Source organism: Tribolium madens, unplaced genomic scaffold (genome assembly GCF_015345945.1).
Source record: "Tribolium madens isolate multiple individuals breed KSU strain unplaced genomic scaffold, Tmad_KSU_1.1 Scaffold_1;HRSCAF=32;Tcas5.2_LG8, whole genome shotgun sequence".
Lineage (NCBI taxonomy): Eukaryota > Metazoa > Arthropoda > Insecta > Coleoptera > Tenebrionidae > Tribolium > Tribolium madens.
The window spans coordinates 9,442,281-9,468,673 of record NW_025400984.1 but is presented as its reverse complement, the minus strand read 5'-3'; the positions used below and the strand labels follow the sequence as shown (position 1 = coordinate 9,468,673).

The 26,393-nt window shown below is 33.0% G+C and overlaps 8 protein-coding genes across 9 annotated transcripts in view; 6 read left to right on the top strand and 2 right to left on the bottom strand.

The window, feature by feature from the left end:
- LOC123003937 (E3 ubiquitin-protein ligase MARCHF6) overlaps positions 1–4,975 on the top strand; it is a 6,415-nt gene extending 1,440 nt beyond the window's left edge. The window contains exons 2-3 of the mRNA XM_044397006.1: positions 1,926–3,691; positions 3,740–4,975. Of these exons, the coding sequence (XP_044252941.1) occupies positions 1,930–3,691; positions 3,740–4,641 (2,664 nt within the window). The 5' untranslated portion in view covers positions 1,926–1,929 and the 3' untranslated portion in view covers positions 4,642–4,975. The remainder of the gene's footprint in view (positions 1–1,925; positions 3,692–3,739) is intronic.
- Positions 4,976–5,070: 95 nt separating this feature from the next.
- LOC123004135 lies at positions 5,071–11,387 on the bottom strand. Its single transcript, XM_044397251.1, has 3 exons — positions 10,763–11,387; positions 8,245–8,671; positions 5,071–5,713 (listed from the first exon to the last, which is right to left on the bottom strand). Exons 1-3 carry the CDS (start codon positions 11,305–11,307, stop codon positions 5,129–5,131), a joined length of 1,557 nt encoding a protein of 518 aa, XP_044253186.1. The 5' UTR covers positions 11,308–11,387; the 3' UTR covers positions 5,071–5,128.
- LOC123003940 (heat shock protein 27-like) lies at positions 7,766–9,341 on the top strand. The gene has a single exon (XM_044397011.1). It carries the CDS (start codon positions 8,935–8,937, stop codon positions 9,286–9,288), a length of 354 nt encoding a protein of 117 aa, XP_044252946.1. The 5' UTR covers positions 7,766–8,934; the 3' UTR covers positions 9,289–9,341.
- Positions 8,102–8,899, bottom strand: LOC123003939 (heat shock protein 23-like). The gene has a single exon (XM_044397010.1). It carries the CDS (start codon positions 8,653–8,655, stop codon positions 8,227–8,229), a length of 429 nt encoding a protein of 142 aa, XP_044252945.1. The 5' UTR covers positions 8,656–8,899; the 3' UTR covers positions 8,102–8,226.
- Positions 11,388–13,682: 2,295 nt separating the features above from the next.
- Positions 13,683–14,510, top strand: LOC123016233 (protein lethal(2)essential for life-like). Its single transcript, XM_044416498.1, has one exon. The coding sequence runs from the start codon at positions 13,851–13,853 to the stop codon at positions 14,391–14,393; it is 543 nt and encodes a 180-aa protein (XP_044272433.1). The 5' UTR covers positions 13,683–13,850; the 3' UTR covers positions 14,394–14,510.
- A 1,169-nt stretch (positions 14,511–15,679) lies between these two features.
- Positions 15,680–16,300, top strand: LOC123016234. The gene is made up of 3 exons (XM_044416499.1): positions 15,680–15,840; positions 15,892–16,017; positions 16,062–16,300. Exons 1-3 carry the CDS (start codon positions 15,789–15,791, stop codon positions 16,241–16,243), a joined length of 360 nt encoding a protein of 119 aa, XP_044272434.1. The 5' UTR covers positions 15,680–15,788; the 3' UTR covers positions 16,244–16,300.
- A 1,642-nt stretch (positions 16,301–17,942) lies between these two features.
- LOC123016232 lies at positions 17,943–21,582 on the top strand. 2 transcript variants are annotated; one of them, XM_044416497.1, is made up of 5 exons: positions 17,943–18,046; positions 18,095–18,253; positions 18,304–18,519; positions 21,177–21,302; positions 21,356–21,582. In XM_044416497.1, exons 1-5 carry the CDS (start codon positions 17,995–17,997, stop codon positions 21,547–21,549), a joined length of 747 nt encoding a protein of 248 aa, XP_044272432.1. In that variant the 5' UTR covers positions 17,943–17,994; the 3' UTR covers positions 21,550–21,582. The 2 variants fall into 2 exon arrangements, with proteins under 2 accessions (XP_044272432.1, XP_044272431.1); XM_044416496.1 differs by lacking the exons at positions 17,943–18,046; positions 18,095–18,253; positions 18,304–18,519 and adding exons at positions 20,533–20,640; positions 20,689–20,868; positions 20,919–21,122.
- A 1,692-nt stretch (positions 21,583–23,274) lies between these two features.
- Positions 23,275–24,024, top strand: LOC123003660. Its single transcript, XM_044396578.1, has 3 exons — positions 23,275–23,453; positions 23,603–23,728; positions 23,775–24,024. The coding sequence occupies exons 1-3, from the start codon at positions 23,399–23,401 to the stop codon at positions 23,960–23,962; spliced, it is 369 nt and encodes a 122-aa protein (XP_044252513.1). The 5' UTR covers positions 23,275–23,398; the 3' UTR covers positions 23,963–24,024.
- Positions 24,025–26,393: the final 2,369 nt, after the last annotated feature.

Below are 26,393 nucleotides of genomic sequence, written 5' to 3'. Positions count from 1 at the left end.
CAATAATCTGACCAAGAAAATTAATTATGAAAAGAAAAATATGGGTCTCAATTTAAAATAAGAAAGTTGATTATAGCCCAAAATATACTATGACATTTAGAAAAATTCTAAAATCATTAGCTTATAATAAATTAAAAACCCTTTAATATTCCTTTTAATTTTTGAAATGTACAAAAATTTACAGCGCCAGTCGTTTTTTAAAAATCACCCTGTAAAATTAGCAAAAATTACTGTTTATAGATATATAATATGACAACACTGTGTATTAATGTCATAGCAACAATCTTTATTTCCTAGGTGGCTGTTACTGAGGTTTCAATAATCTAATTAATTTTTATTGTTGATGGAATTTCAACGTTGCCACATCTCATTTATTTGTGTATGTTTTTTTTTAACTTTTTATATACCTTTTTTTATTAATGTGCGTCAAGTAGATTGTAAAAGTCTAAATGCATCTTTAATTTAAAGGCCGATTCACACAAAAAGTGTCATTAATGTCATTTAATCACATTAATAATGACAAAAATCTTTATGTTTGCTACCCTATGTTAATGACGTTGTCAATTTTAATTATTGTTTGCCACCTGGGGTACACTTTATTTGAGAAAATAATGTTTAGGGAACGTTAGGATTGTTTGAATTTTTGCATGGTTGCCACCTTATAATGATCCCTTGCAATGACTACTTCGATGCACATTAATATGAAAACGAGTATACAGGTTGGTCCAAAAGTCTGGAAACTAAATTTTTTTGAGAAATAAATTTATAGGTGTACAATGGCTATAAAAATGCTATTAAAAAAAGATTATTAATTAATTGTTTATACTTACGAGATAAACATAGTGACATTTTTTTTTAATGGAAACCTACCACATTTTTTTTAGACAATGAGCTTGTTACAAGAATTGTTGCGGTGCAATTTTTTTTTTGTAAACCACACACTTATTTGTTAAAAAAATGTTTTTGACTTACAAGAATTAAAGAATTTTTTTTTAAAGTAAACTACAAGTTTTTGTGCAATAATTGCAATAATTTGTTTTTGTAAATACAAAATAACGCTATTTTTTTGAGAACAAATTAATAGTTTTTTTAAAGAAATATGAAAATATTTATTACATGAATTAAAAAAAGGTGTGCTGTTGTCTCAAAAAGCGCTCCAGAGAGAAACAATTTTTATTTGGAAAATAAAGCAAAATGACGACGCCATAGCAACGACATAAAAGAAGGTGTGCTTACCACTGGTCTGTCTTAACGTACCACCCCATGGCCGGTGGAAGAAAGTTTTGGCAACAGATAAAGTTTATAATTTTTTTAACATAAATTGTAACATTTTCAATAAGAATTTTTGTACATTTATGAAATGCCTGAACATATCTTTGAAAAACAATAAATAAAAAACCGTTTTTATATAAGAAAAAAATAATATATATAAAATAGTATACTAATCTCAAAAGTTTAAACAATTAATTAGAATAAAAAATATTATGGCATCGCTCCTTTACAACCCTTAAACATTTATTAATTTATTTCCAAAAAATCTATTAGTTAATTCAAAAAAAAATCTTTAATTCTTTAATTTTTGTAAGTCAAAAATTTTTTTAACAAAAAATGCACAGCAACAAGCTCGTTGTGGTAGGTTTCCAAAAAAAAAATGGTTACTATGTTTATCTCGTAAGTATAAACAATTAATTAATATTCAATTTTTTTTAAATAACATTTTTATAGCTATTGCACACCTATAATTTATTTGCCAAAAAAATTAATAGTTTCGCCAGAATAAAATCGTTTCCAGCGTTTTGGACCACCCTCTACATGGTGTAAGTGACCTGTCACTTTGAAATTATGTTGGCAACTTTGAAATATTTTATTGTGTTGCCAACTTAATTTCACAGGCCACTTTAATTTTTGAATTATCCCTCTTCCAGCGTAATGATGGACTCGGAACTCTCCAATACGGACATCTGCCGGGTGTGCCGTTCGGAAGGCCTCCCCGACCGCCCCCTTTTCCACCCCTGCATCTGCACCGGGAGCATAAAATGGATCCATCAGGAATGCCTCATGCAATGGATGCGCTACTCGCGTAAAGAATACTGCGAATTGTGCAGTTACCGTTTCTCCTTCACTCCCATCTACTCCCCCGACATGCCTCGCCGCCTCCCTGTCAAAGACTTAGCCGCCGGCCTCCTCTCCTCCATCGGAACCGCCATCAAATACTGGCTTCACTACACTCTAGTCGCCATTGCATGGCTGGGAATCGTCCCTTTGACAGCTTGTCGTATCTATCGAGCCCTTTTTGCCGGTACTGTCGACGCCATCTTGACTCTCCCATTCGAATTGCTTTCAATGGAAAATCTCGCATCGGATATTTTCCAAGGTTGCTTTGTAGTCACGTGTACTTTATTCGCATTTGCTGGATTGGTGTGGCTGCGCGAGCAGATTTTACACGGGGGCGGACCGGATTGGTTGCAGAGAGATAACGTGGGCGTGGCTGAAGACGCCCCACCTCCTGTTTTAAATAATAACATACCGGAAGACGTGGAGGAGAATAATGGACAAGAGGCCGAAGTGGCGCCTCAAGGAGAGAATCAGGGGGACCAACAGGAAGAAAATGAAGTGAATGGAGGTGAAGACAACAATTGGATACCAATGGAATGGGATAGAGCCGCTGAGGAGATCACATGGGAGCGACTTTTGGGTCTCGATGGGTCTTTGATGTTTCTCGAGCACGTTTTCTGGGTCATTTCCTTGAATACCTTGTTTATACTTATATTTGCGTATTCGCCCTACCATATGGGTTTAATGACGCTATCTCTGGTTAATATGAGAGAGACGGCTTCGGCGAGCCATTTCGAAGGATTATTGACCACTCTAGTTGGGTATTGCACTGTTGGTCTTTTCTTTGTTTTCTTCCATCGAGTCGCCGGTGTTTTGGGTTTCTACAAAGCTAAACGCGTTTTAGGTTTGTGTTATGTTGTGGTTAAAGTATCGATGCTTTCGGTGGTTGAAATCGGGATTTTACCATTGGTTTGTGGCTGGTGGTTAGACATTTGTTCTTTGGCAATGTTCGACGCGTCGCTCAAAGACCGCGAAAGTAGTTTTAGTGCCGCTCCAGGGACTTCAATTTTCATCCATTGGCTAATCGGAATGGTTTATGTTTATTATTTCGCTTCGTTCGTTCTCCTACTTCGGGAAATTCTCAGACCTGGAGTTTTATGGTTTTTGCGTAATTTCAACGACCCCGATTTTAGTCCAATTCAGGAAATGATCCATTTACCCATCTTGGAACACATAAGGAAATTGTTGATTTCGGCTGTTATATTTGGAAGTGTTGTACTTTTGATGTTGTGGCTCCCAATACGAATTTTGAAAATTCTTCTTCCATCTTTCCTACCCTATACTGTGTCTCTGAATAGTGAAACACAGGTCAATGAACTCTCATTAGAATTGTTACTTTTACAAGTGATCCTCCCTGCGTTATTGGAACAATCCCACACGAGGATTTGGTTGAAAGGCCTCGTACGTAATTGGTGCAGAGCCGTGGCTTGGATTTTAAACATCCATTCATATTTGTTGGGCAATAGTGATGGCCAATCGCCGAACGAGGCGGGGCAACCTGTGGCCAATCCGCCCGAACCGGGCGCCGGCTTAGGTGCCGCCCACCACGCCCTTCTCATGATGGAACCTCCCTCAGGTGAGTCATTTCACAAGCTACTAATTTAATTAACCACGCCCATTTTAGGTTTCCAACCCTACGAGCGTCCGTCCTTTTTCGTCGCACGTCTGGTAGGTCTCCTCATCCTCGTTTGCGTTTCCTTGGTTACGTTTAGTCTGACCGCCTTGACTCTTCCTGTTTGGCTAGGGAGGCGTGTCATGGCATTGTGGCTGGTGGGAGCTCCGCCTCCCGGTCCTCAAATCGCGACAAACTCCGCCCAGACCGAGGTCAAAGTTCACGAATTGTACACAGCGGCGTGTGGTTTGTACTTGTGTTGGTTGTCAGCGAGGGCTGTGACTTTGGTCATGAGTTGGTTGCCCCAAGGGAGGGCTGCTATGATTTCCCGATTGAAGCAGTGGTGTATTTTGGGGCTCAAGATGATGATCGCTAGTACGATTTTATTAGGGGTGATTCCCCTATTGTTTGGAATGTTGCTGGAATTGGTGGTGATCGTCCCGCTTAGGGTTCCTATACACCAAACCCCGATTTTGTTCATTTGGCAAGACTGGGCCTTGGGGGTGCTATACACCAAAATCGCGTGTGCTGTGACAATGATGGGACCCGATTGGTTCCTACGAGCGGCAATCGAAAGGGCCTACAGAGATGGTATCAGGGATATGCATCTGAGCTTCATTTTTCGACAGTTGGCAGCACCGGTTATTATCAGTTTTGGTTTAGCGTTGGCCGTGCCCTATGTCTTGGCCTACTCGATTGTGCCGGTGTTTGTGAGTAATCTACAAATGCGGAATCTAGTAGCGAGACGGATTTATCCGTTTTTACTGCTACTAGGTGTCGTGGGTGCGGTGGTAGTTTTACAAATTAGACAATTTAAAAAATTGTACGAGCATATTAAAAATGATAAATATCTAGTAGGCCAAAGGTTGGTCAATTATGATCATAGGAAAGCTAAATCGCAGACGGCCACTTAGAAATTTATTCGTTGTTTTTTGAGGTTAGGTTCATTCCTGTACATATTATTTATTGTAAATATGGAAAATTAAAGTTTTCGGTTTATTTCTCCTAGATCTACTTTAAATTTGCAGGTGAGGTTGGTGCTGAATGAGCTTGGATATTGAAGTTAAGTCTGTGATATAGCAAAAATGCACTTTGAATCAAATTCAGTTTGAAATTAAATCCGGTTATTCATTCGTAAAAAGCAAAGTTGGCACTAATCTCATTCTATTATGTAGATTGAAACGTTAAAAATGATTTTTTAATTTACTATACCTTTATTTTACATAATAAAGACTGTTTTTGCAACAACTTGTGCTTTTTAAAGTGTTACCATGGCAACATCAAAATAGCAACGTAACCTCACTATTTGAACTTTAGAATTGAGAGGGGGTAAAAAACTCAACATTTCTCTATTCGTTTATTTAACAAAATAAAGTTGGAAATGAATCATAAAATTTCAATTTATTCTTCCGTTTTTTCTCCTTGTTCTACATGTTCAACGTGTTTGGAGGGTTGTCCGGTTTGAATGACCGGGATGTTCCTCGTTGCTTGTCCCCCTTCCGTGATCTTGGGGGCCGTGATGGTTAAAACCCCGTCCGAAGACAGCCTCGACTCGATCTTCCCCAAGTCATGCCCTTCTGGAATGACGTACCTCCTCACGAAATGCCTCGAGATGAACCCATGTTCGTCCTCTTTTTCCTCGTGTTTTCCCTCAACTGTCACCACGTTATCCGACACCTTGACTGCGATTTCCTCCGGTTTGAACTGCTGGACGTCGAGGCAAACCTGGAATTTGTCCTTGAGACTCACTTGGGGAGAGGGCCGACGGAGGTGTCTTCCGGAAAGGCGCGTTTCCGGGGGAAGAAAATCATCGACATCGAGGAGGGCAGCCAAATACCGGTCCAAAAGACGGGAATAGGGGTGTCGGGGGCTCTCGAAAAAGTCACCAAAGAGCAAAAGAGACATTTTGACACTTGTGTCGTTGCTGGGAAAACACGAAATTGAATGGAGATTTGCGCCGGGTGGGTATGCGCGATATGGACATTTCTAGAAGGGTTATACAGGGTGATTGAAGGAACAATTGACCATTTAGCCATTTTTTTTGTGATATTAAAGTCCGTTTTTTTAATTTATGTGTGTGGATCAACTAATATATAGTTCGAAAGACGTAACAGATAGCTATCTCTTTTCAACATTTGTAAACAGCCTTATTGTTGCTCTCTCTAACTGTTTTGAGGCCAATATCTATGTCATGATAACAATCGTAATTCAAATCCAATGCCAGGGAGAAGTTTTTATTTTTGACTTTAGCACAAAATGTCAGAAGCTGTCAAAGGTTAAAAACAGACGGAGGTCACGTCGTGTTCTTGATTCACACTACCCCCACCAGAAAATAAAAAAAGACTGTACACAATTACACAGAAATAATGTAAAGCAGTGTTGGCAGGTTTGCTGAAATTTTACCAGATCTGGTGATTTGTAAATATTCTAATATCTAATGATTTTTTGAAGATGAAAAAATCTGCTTTTCTAGTATTTTCTACGTTTTCAACCAGAAACTTGATTATTTCGTCAATTTTTTTCAAAAAAGTCGACAAAAACCAAATCAGTCAGTAATAGCTTTGTTTGTTTTTTTTACAAAATTTTACTAGACAGGATAGAATCACAATTATTTTGCAAAATTTCGTTAAAAAAATCCAAAAATTTAACAAATTCGACTAAAAACGGTGTTATTTTTGACTTTTTCAAGTGTTTCAGCACGCTTTTGAGATAAAAACAAAAAAATTATAAAAATCATGTTGAAGCAGGCAAAAAAATACAAAATTAAATCGAAATTGATATTATTTTTAGCTTGTTCCTCTCGACTTACTTCATTTTTGAACCAGAGACTTATTTATTTTGCAAAATCTGGTCCAAACACGCTGTTATTTTGTATGTTTCACTCAATTTAACTGGTTTTTGAGCAAATACGACAAAAATAATCTGAGAAACCACAAAATTTGATACCTGAAAATGCTTTAAGTGCGTTTCTGTACTAATATCTCAGGTTTTCCACCAGATTTCGCTAAAACAAACTATAAAATCAAGAAATTAAGTCTACAATTGCATTTGTCGAGCATATTGGCGCAAAACTCTGTTGAAAACAAGTCGAAAAATCACAGAATTAAGCCGAAACGTATATCATTTATGGTTTTTCAAGAATTTAAGCGGATTTCTAAGCGTTTTTCGCGAGATTTTGCTACACAAATCGTAATGGGGTGAAAATTTGGCGAATTTTTCAACTCAGCTCTGGTGAATTTTATGTTTTTGATCTGGCAACACTGATATAAGGTTGCGCAAGACTTTGAAACAAGAAAATCAGTAAAAAAACATTTATTTACAGATTGAGTATTCATAAAAATTACTACAGCTTATGCAAAAAATCAGTCTCGGAAATAGCAATAATTCCTATAATTATTACAATTAGAAATCAATCACTTTACTTTTTTGTCTTCCACTTTGCCGCTGCTTTTCCAGTATTTTCTACGTTTTCAACCAGAAACTTGATTGTTTCGTCAATTTTTTTCAAAAAAGTCGACAAAACCAAATTAGTCAAAAATAACTGTTTATTGTTTTTTTTTACAAAATTTTACTAGACAGGATCGAAAAAAGACAATTTATTTTTGTCTTTTTCGAATACTTTTTCAGCTAGAAACATAATTATTTCGCAAAATTTCGTTAAAAACAATCCAAAAATTCAACAACTTCGACCAAAGACGGCGATATTTTGCCTTTTTTAAGTGTTTCAGCTCGTTTTTGATATAAAAACAAAGTAATTCTAAAAATTGTGTTGAAGCAGGCAAAAAAATTACAAAATTAAAATGAAATTGATATTATTTTTAACTTGCTTTTCTCGAATTACTTCATTTTTAAACCAGAGACTTATTTATTTTGCAAAGTCTTTTCCCAAACACGCTTAAAAATCACAAGAAACAATTAATGTATTGATGTTATTTTGTATGTTTCACTCAATTTAATGGGTTTTTGAGCAAATACGACAAAAATAAGCTGAGAAACCACAAAATTTGATGTCTGAAAATACTTTAAGTGCGTTTTTGTAGTACTAGATTTCGCTAAAACAAACTAAAAAATCAAGAATTTAAGTCTAGAATTACATTTCTCGATCATTTTAGAGCGTTTTTCAGCTACAAACGCAAATATTTCGCAAAATTCTGTTGAAAACAAGTGGAAAAATCAGAGAATTAATCCGAAATGTATGTCATTTTTGTTTCTTCAAGAGTTTAAGCGGATTTTTAAGCGTTTTTTCGCGAGATTTTGCTATTCAAATCGTAATCTGGTGAAAATTTGGCGAATTTTTCAACTCGGCTCTGGTGAACTTTGTTTTTGATCTGGCAACACTGATGTAAGATTGCGCAAGATTTTGAAACAAGAAAATCAGTAAAAAAAAACATTTATTTACAGATTGAGTATTCACATAAAAATTACAACAGCTTATGCAAAAAATCAGTCTCGGAAATAGCAAAAATTCCTATAACTATTACAATTAGAAATCAATTACTTCATTTTTTTTCTTCCACTTCGCCACTGTTGTGGGGTTTTCCCGTCCTTGTGATGGGGATGGCCCTCCCCTCCTCGCCCTCCTTGGCGATCCTGGGGGCCGTGATGGTCAAGACCCCGTCCGTGGACAACGTCGACTCCAACTTGTTCACATCATGGCCTTCGGGGAGGACAAACCTTCTGACGAAGTGCCTCGAGACGTAATTCTCGCCCTCTTGGTGCTCCTGTTTGCCCTCGACGGTCACGGTGTTGTCTTCGGAGACTTTAATGGAGATATCCTCGGGCTTGAAGTGCTGGACGTCGAGATCCGCTTGGAATTTTTGGCGGCCGAAGGTGACCGAAGACTCGATGTTGGGGGCGGCGAACTGCCTCCAGGGCCGCCACAGACGGAGGAAGTAGCGCATGTCGTGAGAGAACACCGGGTAGAACATTTCCACGCTTTGAGTGCTTGAATTCGACTGGGAAAGCGCCAGGAGTGAGCGTTATTTATAGGCGAGAGGAGGGTTCGGGAAAATTCCAGAAAAATCTATGGGAGAATTTTCCAGGAAAAAGCCACTTTATCACAAATATTTATCCAATTCATCATTTTAAATTAAAAAAATTGGCGCCAGTGATAACATCCATTGAACGTAAACCCTTTCTAGAAATTTCTCCCACTCTTGCACCGCACTCACTTGTTTCATTACCAACCAAACTCATTCCCCGTCAAAATGTCACTGCTGCTCCTGGATCCGTTCAAATTTTTCGAAAATGACGATTCTTTCGAGTTGAACTTGAACGTCCGCGACTTTAAACCCGAGGAGCTTTCTGTGAAAATCACCGAAGATAATTTTCTCGTCGTTGAAGGTAAACACGGGGAGAAAAAGGATAAAGATGGCTCGATTTCACGCCACTTTATTAGAAAATGTGCGATTCCGAGTGGTTTCGACGTGGGGAAAGTCCAATCGAGGCTTTATTCTGACGGAATTTTGGTGGTGAGTGTATCACGGGTGGATGTGAAAAGTCGGAAAATTCCGGTGGTGAGGGTGAAAAATGAGGCTCCGGTGGTGAAAGCCAAGTTGTGAGTGTTTTGTTATATTTTTTATAATTGTAATTTTGTAAATAAAGAAATTAGAGTCGCAAAGGCGTTTTTGTGTGTTTTTCCAGAATATTCTAGCGTCAGTATTCTCTGAACGTTGTTTCTAACCCGACTTTTCCCGAATGGTCCCGAATCAAGCAATTAATTATTCGAATTCGAATAATTAAATTTTGATAAGAGCGATAAGTGTGTTGTTTACTTTGATAGTTGAATAGGCAATAATATTGTTTTCTCTACTTTTGAAAAAAATTATTACAGTAAATTAAAAATAAACAAAACATTCATCAGATTAGTTCACTTCGATTTCAAGCAGACTTGATTTTTTACACAAATAACGGTTAGAGAATTTATAATAGAAAAAAACAAATTTATAGTTTTCTAATTTCTAATAACGTTTTCTGTTGCAGATTTTAACTTTTTTTGTTTTTCTATATGTTACAATGTTAACAGTTCTTTTATTATGAATAAGAAAATTTCACACTTAGATTTTACTTCTAAAAATGAAAAGTCATAGTTGGCCGATGATTTTGAAATTTGGTATTGGAGCTTATCCTGATTCTAAACAACTTTTTTTAATAACTTTTTGTCGTATTTGCCACATAAAAGATATATAATTCTAAAAAAAGGTTTTTGAAAATTTCCAAGGCTCACTTGATTTTTAAAACTAAAATTTTGTGACAAATTACTAACTTAACCCAAGTAGGGCTGAACCCAAAAAAATTAAAATTTAAATCGAGAATCTTTTACAAGAGTCGTTTCACCTATCCGGGGACACAATGTATATTTTTTGGCGCAATTTGACAAATCTGGATGACACATGAAAAATATGATTTTTTTCCCAACTTTAACTATTTTGGAATAATAGACTCATTATGGCGTTATTTCGGTTTAAAATACCCTTTTCACATTTTACAACGGTTTAATAAATTTTGAGTTTTTTTTTCCAAAATAAACATTACATGTTATTTTTCAAAAATATCAATTTTTTTCCTGAATAAAATTGTTTTAAAATCAGAGGAAATCAAATAAACTGATACAATTATTCAGTATTGACTAAAAACGTGGTTAAGTTTCTTTCAGAATAAAAAGTGTAGGCGAAAATATTGGCCAATGTAAAATCTAAACGTCTGGATCCATAGCCTACCTCAATGATTTTAGACGTAACGCAACGAAACATTCGAGAATCGACAAGGTCGTTGCCTGGACACGCCTCCTGACGGTATTCTGTTCTGTGAATATTGTCACTTTTTTCAGAGAAAAACGCCAAGAAACCCGTTTTTTGTACTTTATTATTTACTTTTTCGGTCAAAAGTGAAATCAAACACCAGAAATAGAGAGAAAGGGTAACTTTATTGAACAAATTGGCTAACAATACAAAAGAAAATGAAACTAAGCTACATTATCCATTATCACAAAAAAATCAGTCTTGAAACAAAAAAAATAATCTTGCTCAAATTTACTTCTTTTCTTCTTTCTTCTGTTCGACGGGTTTGGAGGGCTGTCCTGTCTGCACGATGGGGACGCTCTTGTGCTCCTCCTTGGAGACGTCGAACCTGGGGGCCGTGATGGTCAAGACCCCGTCCGAAGACAACTTGGACTCGATCTTCTCCACGTCGTGCCCTTTCGGCAGCATGTATTTGCGCACGAAATGTCTGGAGATGAAGCCGTGTTCGTCTTGCTTCTCCTCGTGTTTCCCCTCGACGGTGATAACGTCTCCGTTGACCTTGACGCTGATTTCCTCCGGCTTGAACTGCTGGACGTCCAAGTTGGCTTGGAATTTGTCCTTGTCGTAGCTCACAGTCGATCCGCAATCCCTTTGTTGGGCTGCACTCCTCCACGGCCGGAGATATCCCGCAGGACAACGCGTCAAATGGCGCATCTCCCGAGGGATGAGGGGCGCCAGGAGGTCCTCCGGGTCGAGCCCCAGGCCGAAGTGCTGGTCCAGGATCTGCGACGGCCGGGAAAACTCGAAGGGGTCGCTCAGGAGTAAAGGCAGAAGAGACATTTTCGCTTTTTCTTGCTTACTTGTTGATTCACTCGATGCTTGTGACAGACTGCACAAACGCCGGTTGTCACCGTATTTATAGGGGAGGCGGAAATTCGAGAATGTTCGAGACGAGTCGCGAACTTTCGGCAATGATCGATAGCGAATTTTCCCGATTTGGAATTATTTTTATTTAAAATAATGTTTTTTTGGTGCAAATACCCAATGAACACACTTTGTAACTTATTTATTTAAATAATTTGATAATTATTTAATTTAATGTCGATTATTGAACTGATGTTCAGTTGCTATCTGATAACGGCCCAAAAAAGCAAGACTAATCAATCACTTATCACCGTCAATGCCATTTTCACCAATAATTGGCAAATTTTTGTAAAAATCGTCTCTCGTTTGTTTATTTTGACTTCTCTACTTGATTCTATTTTTAGTTCAATTAGTGTTTACGGTTTGATAGATAAAAAAATCGCAAATACTTGGCTCCCTTATTCTGTATTTTTCCATTAATAATAACAATAAATGTTCCAGAATAAGAAGGCTGTCTTGCTATTAACTGCATTTGTTAATTATCGTAATTCTAAGCCTACTAAATAGCTAAATTTGAAGCTAATAAATGCGTGACCTTGGAGAGTCATTTTTTTAATGTGTTGTAAAAAATACAATAACAAATTGTTTGTTTTGTGCTAATTTGGTAATAAGGGGTGGAAAATTCTGGAAATTTCGGCGTTTTCTTCACCTTCGAGTATTTTAAACCGTTCGAAGGATGTTGTCTCTAAATTCTAAATTTTTACCTTTATAACACTTCTCCATGCATATAGTTTTTGTAAAATTCAATTATAATGATTTATAAAAAAAAATCTCAAAGCGGCACTTTTTATTTTACATAGAAATTCCATAGACGACTATAGATGCAACACTTTGTAGAAACTCAAAATGTGTGAAAACAATTTCTTTAAAATTAGAAAACCTTTTTTTCAAGTCAGTTGAAAAGTTTTTGAAAAATATGTCTCTAAGTATGTATATACAGGGTGACCCAGGGGTACGTGCAAGCTTCATAATTTTTTTTTTATACAAGCGATCGACTTGATTTTTTTTAACGATAGGTTTTATAATGAAGCACATATCAAAAATATTTTTATTTAATACAGCATGTCCCAAAATAAGATACACAACTATGTTCTAAAAACCCCAAATTTTTGTTACATTTCGGAATCTGCCACTAAATTGTCGATATAACGCACTCAGTTTCATAAAATTATCTGCAATTGTTTTTGACTTATGTCAATTTATGTGTCAAAATAACGTCGCACATAGACCCACAGAAAAATTCATAACTTCAGAGCTATTTAAGATAACGTGACCAACTTTTTTTCAGTCGATTCCTCAAATTTTAACGCATGTTTTGAGATAAGAGTGGATGTTTCATCGCCTACTACGATTTTTTGAAAATATCATGCATCATTACATAGCATTTTTTATGAGCTTTATGTCGATATAGGGTATGTGGGGTCTATTTTGTAAAATTTGTAAGATTTCTGCAAAATGAGAAATGTTGATTTTTAAACAAAAAAGGAATCAAGTAAGCTGCTGTGATAAAGTTTGACACATCCATACAATTCTGAAATGAATATGTTTCAACAAAATGAAATTATATTAGAAACAACAGTAAATCACAAAAACACAATTTTAGTAACATAAAAAAATGTTCTAATGACATATGACAAATTTATCTCTGAATCAAAATTTTTTTGCACTCTCAAAAGTCTTTCTAGTTAAACTGAAATTAATTAAATGTATAATTAATTATATTACACTAAAGTGATATCTAACATTACTAAGGGAAAAAGTTTTGTTGTCTAAATTCTTTTTGGAAAAATTATTATAACATATACAAATTTATCGGTAACATTAAATAAACATAAAAAAGGCCAAATGCCAAAATAAAATTATTAATTTTTTGACAGAGTATTTTTTAAACTTTTTTTATATGTATTTTACCTTATCTTAAACGATTTTACCAAGAAATCTCATTGACTGTTTTTTTTTAATTTTCGTATGACTTACACTGACTTTTTCTACAATAATTACAAGTTTAATCAAATAGTAGCATTTTGAAAACTGCAGGTAAAACTTGACTCAAAAATCTCGATGAATTTGAGATTATACAAAAAAATAAATAAAAACGTTCTTTTTAAAGCAGGAAACATTTAAAAGTTTATTAGCCATTTAAAAACTTTTTTGTTTTTTCTAAAAACTACAAATAATGCATTTTCACTAATTTGAGACTTGATAATAGTACATAAAAAAAAACAAAAATTGTGCGTTTTTAGGGATATAAACGTCAAAAAAGACAAATCCAAGTGACAATATCCACTGAGCTGTCATTTCCTTCAATTATTATTCTAGCAAACTCCAGACTTTGTCGCTGCGTTTGCGCATCTGGAATTTTCTACGCTCTCGCATATAAATACCCCACGGGTGCTCCACCCCCAGCAGTCTGATTTCAAGCGCTGAAAAAGTGAAAAGTGCTAGAAAAAAGCGAAAAAATGGCTCTTTGGCTCTTCAACGACCCCTACGACTACCGACGTCCTTCCCGTCTCCTCGACCAGCATTTCGGCTCTGCCCTGGACCCGGAGGACCTCCTCTCGCCCATGATCCCGCGGGAATTCCGCCACTACCTCCGCAGCCCCGCGGGATACCTCCGCCCCTGGCGCTCGCTAGCCTCCCACCAGGACTCAGGATCGACCGTCACCTACGACAAGGATAAATTCCAGGCTTGCCTCGACGTCCAGCAATTCAAACCGGAGGAAATCGCAGTCAAAGTATCGGATAATATGGTGACAGTTGAGGGAAAACACGAGGAAAAACAGGACGAGCATGGGTTCATCTCCAGGCATTTCGTGAGGAGGTATTTATTGCCCAAAGGGCATGATGCGAGTCAAGTGGAGTCCAAGTTGTCCTCGGATGGGGTTTTGACCATCACGGCGCCCAGGGTTGGGGCCGAGAAGGAGGAACACAGGAGCATCCCCATCGTGCAGACTGGGCAGCCCTCCAAGGCTGTCGAGCAGAAGAAAGAAGAGAAAAAGTGAAGATAAATGAATTTTTTTTCATTTTGTGCTTCATTTCGCGACTGATTCTTGTGATATCATTGCTTCCTCTCATTTTGTATCAAGTATTTTTGCTAAATAAAATGTAATTTAATGAAATTGTGTCTCATTTTTTACCCTAAAAATTACTAGAAAGTATTTTTTAATCCATACAGAAATAACAACAATAATTAACCGTTTTTCGTAAATAATCAAAAAATCAAAAAAAAAAGATTTGTGGCTTCCAACTAACAAACAAAAATCATTATTTAAAAATTAAAACGTTAAAATTGTCTTTCTTATAGCCCGATGATACACTGGGGTCTCTCAGACCCCCAGTGTTACGAGGAAAACAGGAGTTACAACAGGTATTCGAAGCTGTTAATTTTATTAAATAGTGCAACAAGTCCGTAACTCCTATTTTGTTAAAATCAGTTTTTTTCTCAAATAACTGCAAAAAAAGTTAATAAGAAAAAATAATAAATCCAAAATTGACTTTGTGACAAACATTATTTACCTAAAAAGGATTCTCCAAATAAAAAACGAATTTTTACTACTAATGAAGAAAAAAAAGTAGAAAACCAATAAAACTACTACATACAGTCTTGCCACCTTTTCTATCTAATACTTTATTCAGTCACAGATATGATACTCTGGGGTCTCTCAGAACCCGAGTCTTATACGGAACACAGGAGTTAGAAGAGGTGTGCAAAATTTTAAATTCAGTTAGCTATAACGTTTTTTCTCAATAATTTTCAAATTTAATTGAAATAACTGTAATAATACAAAACCACTAAACACGAACCGGGTCTAGAAAACCCGTTCCAATACCAGGATTGCAGAAACGAAAGGATATTAAAGTTTTTTCCAATGAAGCGCCAACTATAGGCTTGAAAAACAAAATTGTTACAGTTTCCTGTAATCAAAAATTAAACACATTTGTAGTTTTTTCTAAAAATGAATGGTCTCTGACTCTCTGGCTAGAATTCTTAATAAAAAACTAATCAAATTAACAGTGACGTAAGTAATTTTGTTTACTTAGTCAAAATTATGTATTGTTGGTGGCCTACCCAACACAGTCTTTCAAAACTTGACCTAAAAATAAAAACATGACATCAACTTCTAGACAATAACTCCTAATTTGTTATTGTAGCTGTTATATAATGATTTTTGGAATTTTTGTGTCATTATTGAAACTTGAAACATCACTTGATACTAATTAAAAATTAAATCGAGATTATTATTTTATTAGGAAGTCTTTAAATAAGCACCCACTTCTTGGCACCGCTTTTAATAACCGGTCACATGATGTTCCTCGCCTACCATAAAGTAGGTAAACATCGAGCGGTGTAGTTGTTTGGTAAAAGAAGACACACAAAGTGGTTAAAAAAAATTACAATGAGGAATTTTCTTGTTATAGCGCTCTTCTCGTTGGCTGTGTGCCAAATTTGTGAGTATATTTTGATGATCTAGTTTCCAAAACTAAATACGATTTTTTTAGTTGCTGACGATAAATTAGAATGCTATCAGTGCGAACCAGTGACCCAGGAATGTGCCGTTGAAAAGGCAAATGTGGTACCTTGTGGTTCTCATAGCACCTCAAAGTGCAGTAAACAAGTGAAGAAAGGTACTATTTTCATCACTGTTTCCGGATACTTAGCAGTTTTTCAGGTTCTAGTGATGAAAGCAAAGCTATAAGAAAATGTGTGGTTCCTGATAAAAACGGTCAAGTTTTATGCCCCGACAATTACGATTGTACCAACTGTAATAGCGATAAATGCAATTCTGGATCAAACTTGAAAGTGACTTGGTTTAGTTTGGCTGCTGTTTTATTTGCCGCTTTGTATATTTAAAGTAACAAATTAATGTAAATAAATGTAAATTTTGTCGAGAATAAATTTTGGAACTTGTTCTGTGTTTTGTGTGACATAACACGTATTAAAAAGAATGACTCATAAAATTCCACTTAGAAACAGTAAAGTATAAAAAATGTGTTGTTTCCGAGTTTTATTAATAATTTTTATCATTAAGAAAGTTTGCTTCATAAACTAAATTGTTTGCATTTTTTTTCACACAATGAAAATATTTACGAGTATTTAAAACTTTTTTCAACTTGTGTTATTTAAAAAAAAATATAGATTAAATTTCGGAAAAAGTCAATCATCAAAAGTGACGAAATTTTCTAGTAAATAATTGTAAAACACTTGGTTGCCAATTTTTTGCCACGCTCGGTATACTTTTAAAAAATTTGAATCACAGTTGAAGGACAAAATAATTGTTACTTACCTAATTCCATCTTTGAATTAAAATTTGTGTTAGCATTTAATTTTCTTAAGTGTTCTGTTTATTTAAAAAATGTTAAAGATAGAATAAAAAAAAGGATTATCGACTCGTTCTTATCCAATGTATTTTTTGATAATAGACCTTTATTGTCTTCTCAAAGCCTCCTATTTTTGAAAAAAAACATCTAATAGGTCAAAGAAAAAAATCAAAAAAGCTTTTTGTGGAAACCGATCAAATTTTCGTCAAATACTAATTTGTTATCTTGGAAAGTAAATAAAAAAAGAAGAAAACACTTAGTTAAATTTTTGCCAAAAACGGCATACAGTTAAAAAAATTGAATCGCAATTGAAGGGCAAAATAATTGCTAATTACTTAATTAATTTTTTTAATTAAAATGTGTGTACCTAAGAATAAATTAATAACAATAATTGACTCATCATACTACGAGTATATCTTTTTTTTAACGATAAACTTTTGTTTTCTTTTCAAATAAAAAGTAATATTTTCCAAAAAATTCCAAATAGAACTCAAAGAACTTTCGAAAAAAACTATTTTTTGGTGTTTAGCCCTGCTAAATATGTTAAAATTAAAAAAAAAACTTTTTCTATCAAGTAAAATGTGGCATGTGGCAAATACGACAAAAAGTCATTGAGAAAAGTAGTTTAGAACCAACATCTATTCCCCTACACCAAATCACCGGCCAACTATGATTTTTAATTTTTTTGTTTATTTTAAAATTTTGTTTTAATTAAAATTTGCATAAGCATTTTTTTTCAAAAATTTGGTTATTTAAAAAAAATAAAAAACAGAATAGTCATAGAAGAACAATTGACTCGTTCTTGTTTAATATGTATATTATTTAATGATAAGCTTTAGTTTTTTTCTAAAAACGTCATATTTCTGAAAAAAATATCTAATAGAACTCATTTTGAAAACCGGTCAAATTTAGTTTACTATTGAGAAAGTAAATAATTTAAACGGAAAATACTTGATTCCAAATTTTTGCGACACTGTTTACGTCCATATGGTTAAAAAAAAATAAATCACAACAGAAGATAATGATTTTTTTAATTTAAATTCTTCTTTTATTTAAAATTTGTTTAAGTTTTCAGTTTTTATCCAAGTATTGTTTATTAAAAAAAACGTAATAAAGAAGAATAAACTGAGAATATCTCGCGTTCTTTAAACCAGCTTGAATATTTCACTAGAATGTATACTTTTAGTATAAACAAAGCCCATTCGCATGTGCGTCATATATTAGAGTGTTGATCAAGTAAATTGTCTTTTATTAATCCCAAAACCTGGGGATTATATATTAAAAATGAAAAAAACGGTGATAGTCCTCATAATTTGTGTTTATTTCCTCGAGAATGGTATTGGAATGCTCCAAATCACCAAACTTTAAACAACAATGTTTTCAGTGTTTAGTTTAAATTGTTACACAACCGACCCCAGTAGTGTTTTAGAAGGAAACATCAAAAATTTAAAACAAAATTTAGAAAACTGCATCGATTACATAAAAAAACAATCAAGTAATGAAACCCCATCGAAAAAATTGCATTGCTTCACGATAACCACAGGTACTGAATAAATACTTCTTTGATACTCTTATCTCTTTTACTGCAATTAGATGACCCCGATGTTGTCTTCAAAGGCTGTGTCCCGAGTAACAAGTGCAATGAGATGATAAGCGCATTTCAAAAAATGATTGAAGTGAGAGGGAATACAGTTGACTCGATAGGGAGTCTGGAATGTAATGAGTGCGAAGAGGATGCATGCAATTCGGAAGAATTTTTGGTTTTCACAGAACGGCCGACGAAACCGAGAAGTCGGCATGGCAAAAACGGTAGGTTTTGCACAAAATGTAGACAATTTGGCAACGTTGCAACTGTACCGCCGGAAGCAAGTCACTAAACCACGACGCCCCCGGCTAGTGTCTCTCCTCTAATCCAATATATTATTCATACACATTTTTTTGCGTTTCTACAACGTTTTATGCACTTTTTAGACTCTCTTAAACTCAGAGGATTGTATTTGGATCAATTTTGAAGTTTTTTTATTTTATTTTATTTATTTTTTTTATTTTTGGTACTTCGAAACTTTATCAACAGCTTGCTTTTGTTTGTTAGAAAGCACTTTAAATTTCCCATCCTATAAAGCGACAAATAGTGATAGAAAAAATCGCTAAAATTAGAATAAATATGATTAGTCAAAATCTATACTCGACTATAACTTCCAAACTAATAAAAATTTTCGGTTTTTCCGGCGCCAATTGATTCCCCGGAACATTTTACACACATGGTGTGCCAGAACTTGCGCCTTAGAGAAAAATGTCATATAAGGTAAAAAATTCTATCTATAAAAATTAAAAAAAAAACTAAAAATTAAATTACAAATAAAAAAAATAGTTTCTGTTTGAGGTAAAAAAAAATAATAATCATGCTTCTAGCATTTGTGGTATTTTTTTAGAAAAAAATAGATTTTTGTATGTTGGTAGACTACATGGCTTGGTATAATATTTTCATGTATTTTTATATAGGGTGATATAGAAAGCAGATTTAAATAAAATAAAAAATTTGTAATAATTGATATGATAATTGATATCTACTATTTTTTTGTTTTTCATTCTCACTTTTTATACATGTTATTTTTAATTTTTATTTTATTCACTAGAGACTAGATTTTTGAGTTTTTGTCATATTCATTTTTTAAAGATATACAGGGTGCGCCATAACTTTCGCTATATCTATAAAAATCTCGAAGTTAGGAGAGCTTAAATTTATTAAGATTCGTAATAACTTTTTCAGATTTTTTGTTTTCGTTTTTTATTAGCCTTAAATCTAATTATGTAAGTCTAAATAAATATACAGGCTGCGCCAGAACTCGCGCCCCAAAGAAAGATGCCATATAAGGTAAGATACCAGGAACATGGAAAAAAAATGTTAAAAAAAATATCTATAAAAATTTCGAATTTATGAGAGTTTAATTTTGCTGCTTTGAATCTATTTATTTCTGTTGGAAATTTTTTTATTTGCTACTAGAAGGCTATTAGAAGAAGAAACAAGGAAGCTATATCCTAAATGGTAACTCTGTTTAATGTGATTTGTGGCTTTTATTGGCAAATTTTTTGTACCTATACTAAATAAATATAAAAAATACAGGGTGAATATAAAGTATGGAACCAGAAAATAATAATTAATATAAATTAAAGTAATATAAAAAATGTAATCGTATTTTCAGAACGAAATTTTGTTTTGTTTTTGAGTTATGCGATTTTTCCATGTCAGAATTGCAATTTATGTGAAAAAATTTTTTGAAAAAATTAAATATAAAGCAGATAGTTGTAATCCTTAAAGTACATTTTTTAGTGGGTTGTCATTTAAAAAAATATATTTTTTTGTAGAACTCAAAAACAAAAGGAAATTTCGAAAAATTTTATTCTTGTTAAATCATCACATTTTTATAGTACTTTATCACTCACCAATTAGCTTTTTTAAAAAATAAGTAGTTTAAGCAAAAACGTTTGGTTCCATACTTTTTATTCACCTGGTATACAAGATCATCATTATCATTAAATGGACATAAAAAATGTCAAATGTCAAAAATTTTTAGATAGAATTTTTTAAACACTGAATGTTCCTGGTATCTTAATTTACTTGAAAAATTTCTTTGGGGCGCAAGTTTTGACACAACCTGCATGTGTGATTTAAAAGATAAATCATACTTTACAAAATAAAAAAATCAAAATTTTCAAAATAATTTTATATAAATATGTATTAAAAAATTCAATCTCACGCAGATATTGTAAAAATAAGAAGCAATCGTCGCATATGTGAGGATATTTTAAGAAAATTAAGTGTCCGCCAAAGTTTTCCCAACTAAATTTAGTTCTTGAAACGACAGTGCGTTAAAATGTGTAAAGTTTTAAAAATTGCAATTTTGTACACAATTTTAATTCTTCCAAATGGTAAGGGTTTTTTTTCGTGAAAATACAATAATAATCAATTTTTTCTAGTCTACAGTTTGCATTGTTACATATCCGATTTTGAAAATTTTTATTCAGGAGATTTAAGTGAACTAAAACACACATTAAGAAATTGCAACATTTACAATAACATCACCAAACATGTGAAACACGAGCTGGAAATACCGGAAAAAAGTGTGATAAATTGTTATACAGTGGAGATTACGAGAGGTATCACAGATTTCGTTTTTTTTTATTTTCTAAAAATTGATAATTAATAGACGTCATAATTAAGGGATGCGTCCAAAGTGGTGGTTGCACCTTTCTAGTCGACATTTTGAAAAACACCGTACAAGAAAACAACAATTTTGATTTAATTTCACCAAGTGGAAAAATCGAATGTGTGGAATGTGGTACAAATAGTTGTAATAATGTGAACAAAAACACAGTACCATCAACGACCCCCGCCGCCCTTACAGTCCGAAGTAATTGCGTTAAATTGTGCGATAATCAAATATGAGTAAAGGTGTGAATTGCAGGTGAGACCTCCTTGAAATGTTATCACTGTTTGGAACCATGCGAATTAACAAAAGCACGTGAAAAAATTTGCGGTGAAAATATCGGACCGTCGTATGAGGCTGTTTGCACGAATGAAATTTCCAAAAGTATAAACATTTTTACTTTTTTAAGTCGAGAAAACTTCGATTTTCCTTTTTAGCCACCAACAATCCAGATTTTGCAATCAGGAAATGCCAAATTATTAGAAAAAATTACGAGCCTCCATGCCCAAATTCCTCAGTATGTAGTTTTTGTAAAAGTGATATGTGCACGACATCGGGTGGGAGTGTAGCTAAAACGGCTTTTGTTACCTTTGGTCTGATTTATTTAGGCACAAGTTTACTTCCTTTTTAGAAAATTTCAAAAAATAAAGAATTTATTTTTCTATTTTGTTGTTATTATTATTATGTACATTTCAGGTCAGCAATAAACTTTTAAAAGAAGTATATTATGTTTTTAGCCGAACGTAGTGAGGCAAATAATTGAACTGAGCCACAGAAACTTACCCCATTACATATAATATTTTATCCGCAAACGTATTCAGATCTAGAGCAAAGAGCCACACTTAATAGTTAGCAAGTAAATAAACAAAATCAGGACGCTTTGCTACTAAACATCAGTATCGGAATTTGTGTTGAGATTTTTTAAAGTATTTATTAATTTAACTATGGGATGACTAGTGCAGTGAGTAATGCAAAATGTCGATTACTGAGAATCCACCTTTGAAAAATTACTGAAACAGTGAAAGAAACAACATTGGTAAATGTCAATAATATCATGTTAAAAGTAAAAACGCTTAGGCACAAAAACAAAATTTTAACTCAAAAACTTTTAATTGTGATATTTAGTCATAAAAGTGGTCACTTTTGTGACGTTTGCGGACTAAATAGTTTTCCTATTAATATTTTTTATGTCATTTGAAAAATAAACAATTTATTTGTCCACCCATGACCTATAAGTAATTTCAGGTGTAAATTATTTTGTTGCTTACCAACGCGTATCCGTGAATCCTTTAACCTTCACAACAACATAATTTTCTTTAGTTTTTATTAAGAATATTGATCAAAAAAGTATAAAAAAGCTTAATTTTTATTTTGAGGTGAAGTACTTGAATGTTATGCTTTCAAACAAAAGTAAAAAATTAAATCAAAACATGTTGTTTCTTTAAATAAATCATACTGTAAAAAAATATCGATTTTGTCTTCGTTATTTTTACTTTAATATTAATTTGTTTCACCTTTGTTTTATTTTAAAATAAATTAAAAAGTAACATTTTAAAAACTGAAGGTTTAAAATTACATTCAAAAAATGTTGCACATAGATAGGTACGACACATGGTGTACAAATACAAACGTTTTTTGTTGAACTATTTAATTTTTGAAAAAATTAATTGAGGAATGATAAAAAAAAATCAAATGGTAACATACCATATTTTTTTTTAATACAAAGGCTTTGATCTAAGAATTACAACTACATATCTACATTATATTTAATATTTATCGATTCTGAAACTCAAAAACAAAACACATTTTCCTTCTCAAAACACGATCACATTTTTAATAGTATTTTAATTTTTATTGATTATTATTTTTTGAAGGGAATTGATTGTTAAAAAACGCTTAGTTTCGTACTTTTTATTCACCCTGTATAGTTAGTCAGTTAAAAATAAAATTTTAATTGGTTAATTTTTTGATCAAAATTGCTATCTCAAGTATTATTGTATAAAAGGGGAACCTTCTTCAAGCAGAAAGACTTAACTGGTTTTGCTTTTATGCAAGCATCATCAAAGGTTATTAAAGTAAAACCAAATTTTTTTTAATGAATTTTGTATCTTTTGTATTAAATAAAGCGTCGTCAACTGATGAATTTTTCAAATCAAATTTTTTTGTAAGTACAAAAACAGCACAATTTCACATTTTTCTGAAGTCTGGAACACTCTGTATATCCAGTAGGTGTTACAATTGGTCACCTCCTTGACATCATTCGCCCATCACGTGTAGAAATCTGAATTTTTTCTCTTACATAAATAAATCGGATTCGATTCGATACCTTTCTAATTCTAATACCAAGACGTGGAGGAAAATTATCCACAAAACCGCTCCCCTCCTCCACGGCAACCTTTTCATCCAGCAGATAGTTTTACAACACCGGCAGCGAAGTAAATTGTGTTCATCGCTTAAAAATATCCCAGAACACTTGAAAAATGTCGAAAATTCTGCTACTTGCTGTAATTCTTGTCGCATTTTCGCTCCAAAAAAGTAAGTCAAAGAATTTTTTTTATTGCGCAGTGATTTTGGTGTATTTTGTGCCAAACTCGCACCCATTTGGACACCAATTGTTGTCTATTTATGTCACATTCCGTCATGCTTCGCATTACGTTATTGGCATTCAAATAATGAATTTTCAGGCGAAGCGGCCTTAAAATGCTACTACTGTTTGGAGGCATGCGAAGTGTCGAAAGCCGAATTTAAAACTTGTGGGCAAAATATTGGGGCGTCCCAGGAAGCTGTTTGTACCACCGAAATGGCCAAAGGTAATGAACAAGAGTGAAAAAATCGCATAAAAACTTCCAATTTTAGACAGCAAGACTCCAAATATGGCAATAAGAAAATGCCAAATCGTCACCAAAGACAAGGAACCTGCATGTCCACAGAACTCCGAATGTAAGAGTTGCAAAAGCGAGTTGTGTAACTCTGCTACAAGTCTCGGTGCCAGCATGACTCTCTTTGGCATCGTTTCAGCTGTGTTTGTTACCAAATTTTTGTAAATTAATGTTTAATTTCAATTTTTTTGTAAGATAATGTTTAATAAAATGATAACTAAGTGGAATGTGAATTTTATCCACCTACGAACGTTCTAGAATTGTGCTGACCTTCGGACATTTTCTCAAAGGAGGCCTCTGTTCACCTTCTCATTATTTTCTGTGAGTTTGCAATGGAAGTTTATACAGGGTGTGTCAAAACTCGCTCCCCAGAGAAAAGTTTTGATTTATTTTTTGACATTTAACATTTTTTTATGTCTGTTTATTGATACTGTTTTTTTTTTTTATAATTTTTAGTAAAGATACAAAAATTTTGCCAAATAACATTAAACAGAGTTACAATTTAGGATACAGCTTCCTTGCCTGCTTCTTATAGCCTGTAGCAAAAAAACTTGGAAAATTATTTTTCCAACAGAAATAAATAGTCAAAGTGCAAAATTTATACCTACTCTCATAACTTTTTTTACATTTTTTTCCATTTTCCTGGTATCTTACCTTATATGGTATTTTATTGGAGCGCGAGTTTTAGCGCACCTGTATTTATTCTACGATTTTATTTTCACTTAGGAGTCAAAGAAACAAAAATGTATATTTCGATATTTTTATTTATTTTTTTAGTGTAAATTTTCAACTTTATTAGTCATTAAACCAAAAAATTACTATTTTTACATTAGCGCACCATTGTTCTACTGTTTTTATCCATTTTAAATTAGTTTTTTTATTAGATCTACAAGATATAAACATCAAAATATGTGCATAAAACCACGAAAACAACTTGTAGCACCCACAAGTCTAGCCAAAGAATGAAAATCAATAGATAATCGGGCGCCAGTTTTCTCGTAGTTTTCCAAATTAAACTTTTGCAGTCTCAGCTAAAAGCGAGAAAAAATTTATCAGTGTTTGTCTTCATTATTTTATTTTTAATTACCTGTTTTATATTTGTTTGTACAACTTATTATTTTAAATTTTATTGTAAAATTCAACCATGTATGTAACTTTGGAAGAAGTAATACAATCTACATAGTTTCTGTAAAAAAATACTATTTCATTTTAAACACAAAGTTTTGATCATTAAAATTGGTCAACTGTATGTAAAATCTTATTGACCAAGCAATAAAAATTTACTCTTTTGTTATAACATCGAAAAATGCTGCAAAAATTTAAAGTGATCTTTAAAAATTTTGTAAAACCGTTCAAATTTTGTCCTTGTTTTCTTTCTGCAAAACTTTAATCTTTATAATTATAATATTGCAAAAATAATGTCCTCAGATCCAAGTAATTGGGTTGAAAAATAGTTCTTTGCCAGTTATTTTTCAACCCTTATGTCTTCAATATTCCAAATAATCCTAAAAACAAGAAAAAAAAATGTTAGAAATGGAAATTAAAAATAAGAAAACAATAAGTGAACCAAAGGAAAAAAAAAGAAATTTAAAATTCGAATTATCAATATTGGAGACACTAATAACTCCTCTGGGTCAAAATACCCTAGTCCGGACCTGTATGAAAATAACACAGTTGTTTAATGATTCAATGATTTTCTAAACAGACAAAAAATTACACAAAATCTAAAATTTTTAGATTTATTCATAAAGAGACAACTAAAAGAATTATTTTTTACTACTACTTTTAATTTTTCATTATGAAAAAGTCAAAGCATAATTTTTCAAAATGTTCAAAATTCGATTTTATGTAAATTCGGTTATGCGAAACGTGAGATGTTTTATGATTTAATGACCTTATTTTTCGATTAGGTAGATTTATGTATTGAATTTTAAATATTTTTCAATTACATATATTGAAAACTTTATGCAAATTGTTTCGTTTTTATCTTATTAAATAGTTAAAATTTAGATTTTCAAAAAAAATGCCAGTCATGTTTTTTGCTAAAAATCAAATCATGTATGTAAAATGTTGAAATTTTTAATTAGGTGCTTCCTAAACTAGATGGGATTAGGGTAAAAATTTACTCTAACTGTTTTGTCTGTGGTTTCTTGCCACTTTCAGCAACAAAATTTCATAGTTTTTCATAAAAAAAGGTCTTTTGGGTTTTTCCGATACAATTTACGGATTTTTAGTAAAAATCGGTTTAGAAATTTATGTTACAGCATAACAATTAAAAATTAAATTTGTTTTACCGTCTAGGACGCCCCTGATTAAAAATTTTGTTATTTGGCATTTGTTTGGGTGTACATATTAAGGTACCAAATTTTGTAATTTTATCTATTCTATAATATTAGAAAAAACCCTTTAAAAAACGTACCTTTTTTAGGGGGTGTAGCTCCTTTTCATAGCATTTTTCAAAACACTTTTATCTTAAAATTAAATATTCTATTAACTATTTAAATTTGTACCTAACAATAAAACTGAAACACTGTATAATTAACACATAAAAAATTAATTCACAAAAATTTAAAATTAACTCATTAAAATAACAAAA

Coding starts and splice junctions, on each gene's coding strand:
- LOC123003939 (XM_044397010.1), bottom strand. CDS start 8,655: ATGTTCTACCCGGTGTTCTCTCACGACATGCGCTACTTCCTCCGTCTG.
- LOC123003940 (XM_044397011.1), top strand. CDS start 8,935: ATGTCACTGCTGCTCCTGGATCCGTTCAAATTTTTCGAAAATGACGAT.
- LOC123004135 (XM_044397251.1), bottom strand. CDS start 11,307: ATGTCTCTTCTGCCTTTACTCCTGAGCGACCCCTTCGAGTTTTCCCGG. Junction 8,672..10,762: donor CAGAAGAAAGAAGAAAAGAA/GTAAATTTGAGC, acceptor GTCGAATTCAAG/CACTCAAAGCGTGGAAATGT. Junction 5,714..8,244: donor AACCCCACAACAGTGGCGAA/GTGGAAGAAAAA, acceptor TAACCCTTCTAG/AAATGTCCATATCGCGCATA.
- LOC123016233 (XM_044416498.1), top strand. CDS start 13,851: ATGGCTCTTTGGCTCTTCAACGACCCCTACGACTACCGACGTCCTTCC.
- LOC123016234 (XM_044416499.1), top strand. CDS start 15,789: ATGAGGAATTTTCTTGTTATAGCGCTCTTCTCGTTGGCTGTGTGCCAA. Junction 15,841..15,891: donor GTTGGCTGTGTGCCAAATTT/GTGAGTATATTT, acceptor CGATTTTTTTAG/TTGCTGACGATAAATTAGAA. Junction 16,018..16,061: donor CAGTAAACAAGTGAAGAAAG/GTACTATTTTCA, acceptor GCAGTTTTTCAG/GTTCTAGTGATGAAAGCAAA.
- LOC123016232 (XM_044416496.1), top strand. CDS start 20,586: ATGTGTAAAGTTTTAAAAATTGCAATTTTGTACACAATTTTAATTCTT. Junction 20,641..20,688: donor AATTTTAATTCTTCCAAATG/GTAAGGGTTTTT, acceptor AATTTTTTCTAG/TCTACAGTTTGCATTGTTAC. Junction 21,123..21,176: donor CGCCGCCCTTACAGTCCGAA/GTAATTGCGTTA, acceptor TGTGAATTGCAG/GTGAGACCTCCTTGAAATGT.
- LOC123003660 (XM_044396578.1), top strand. CDS start 23,399: ATGTCGAAAATTCTGCTACTTGCTGTAATTCTTGTCGCATTTTCGCTC. Junction 23,454..23,602: donor CGCATTTTCGCTCCAAAAAA/GTAAGTCAAAGA, acceptor ATGAATTTTCAG/GCGAAGCGGCCTTAAAATGC. Junction 23,729..23,774: donor TACCACCGAAATGGCCAAAG/GTAATGAACAAG, acceptor TTCCAATTTTAG/ACAGCAAGACTCCAAATATG.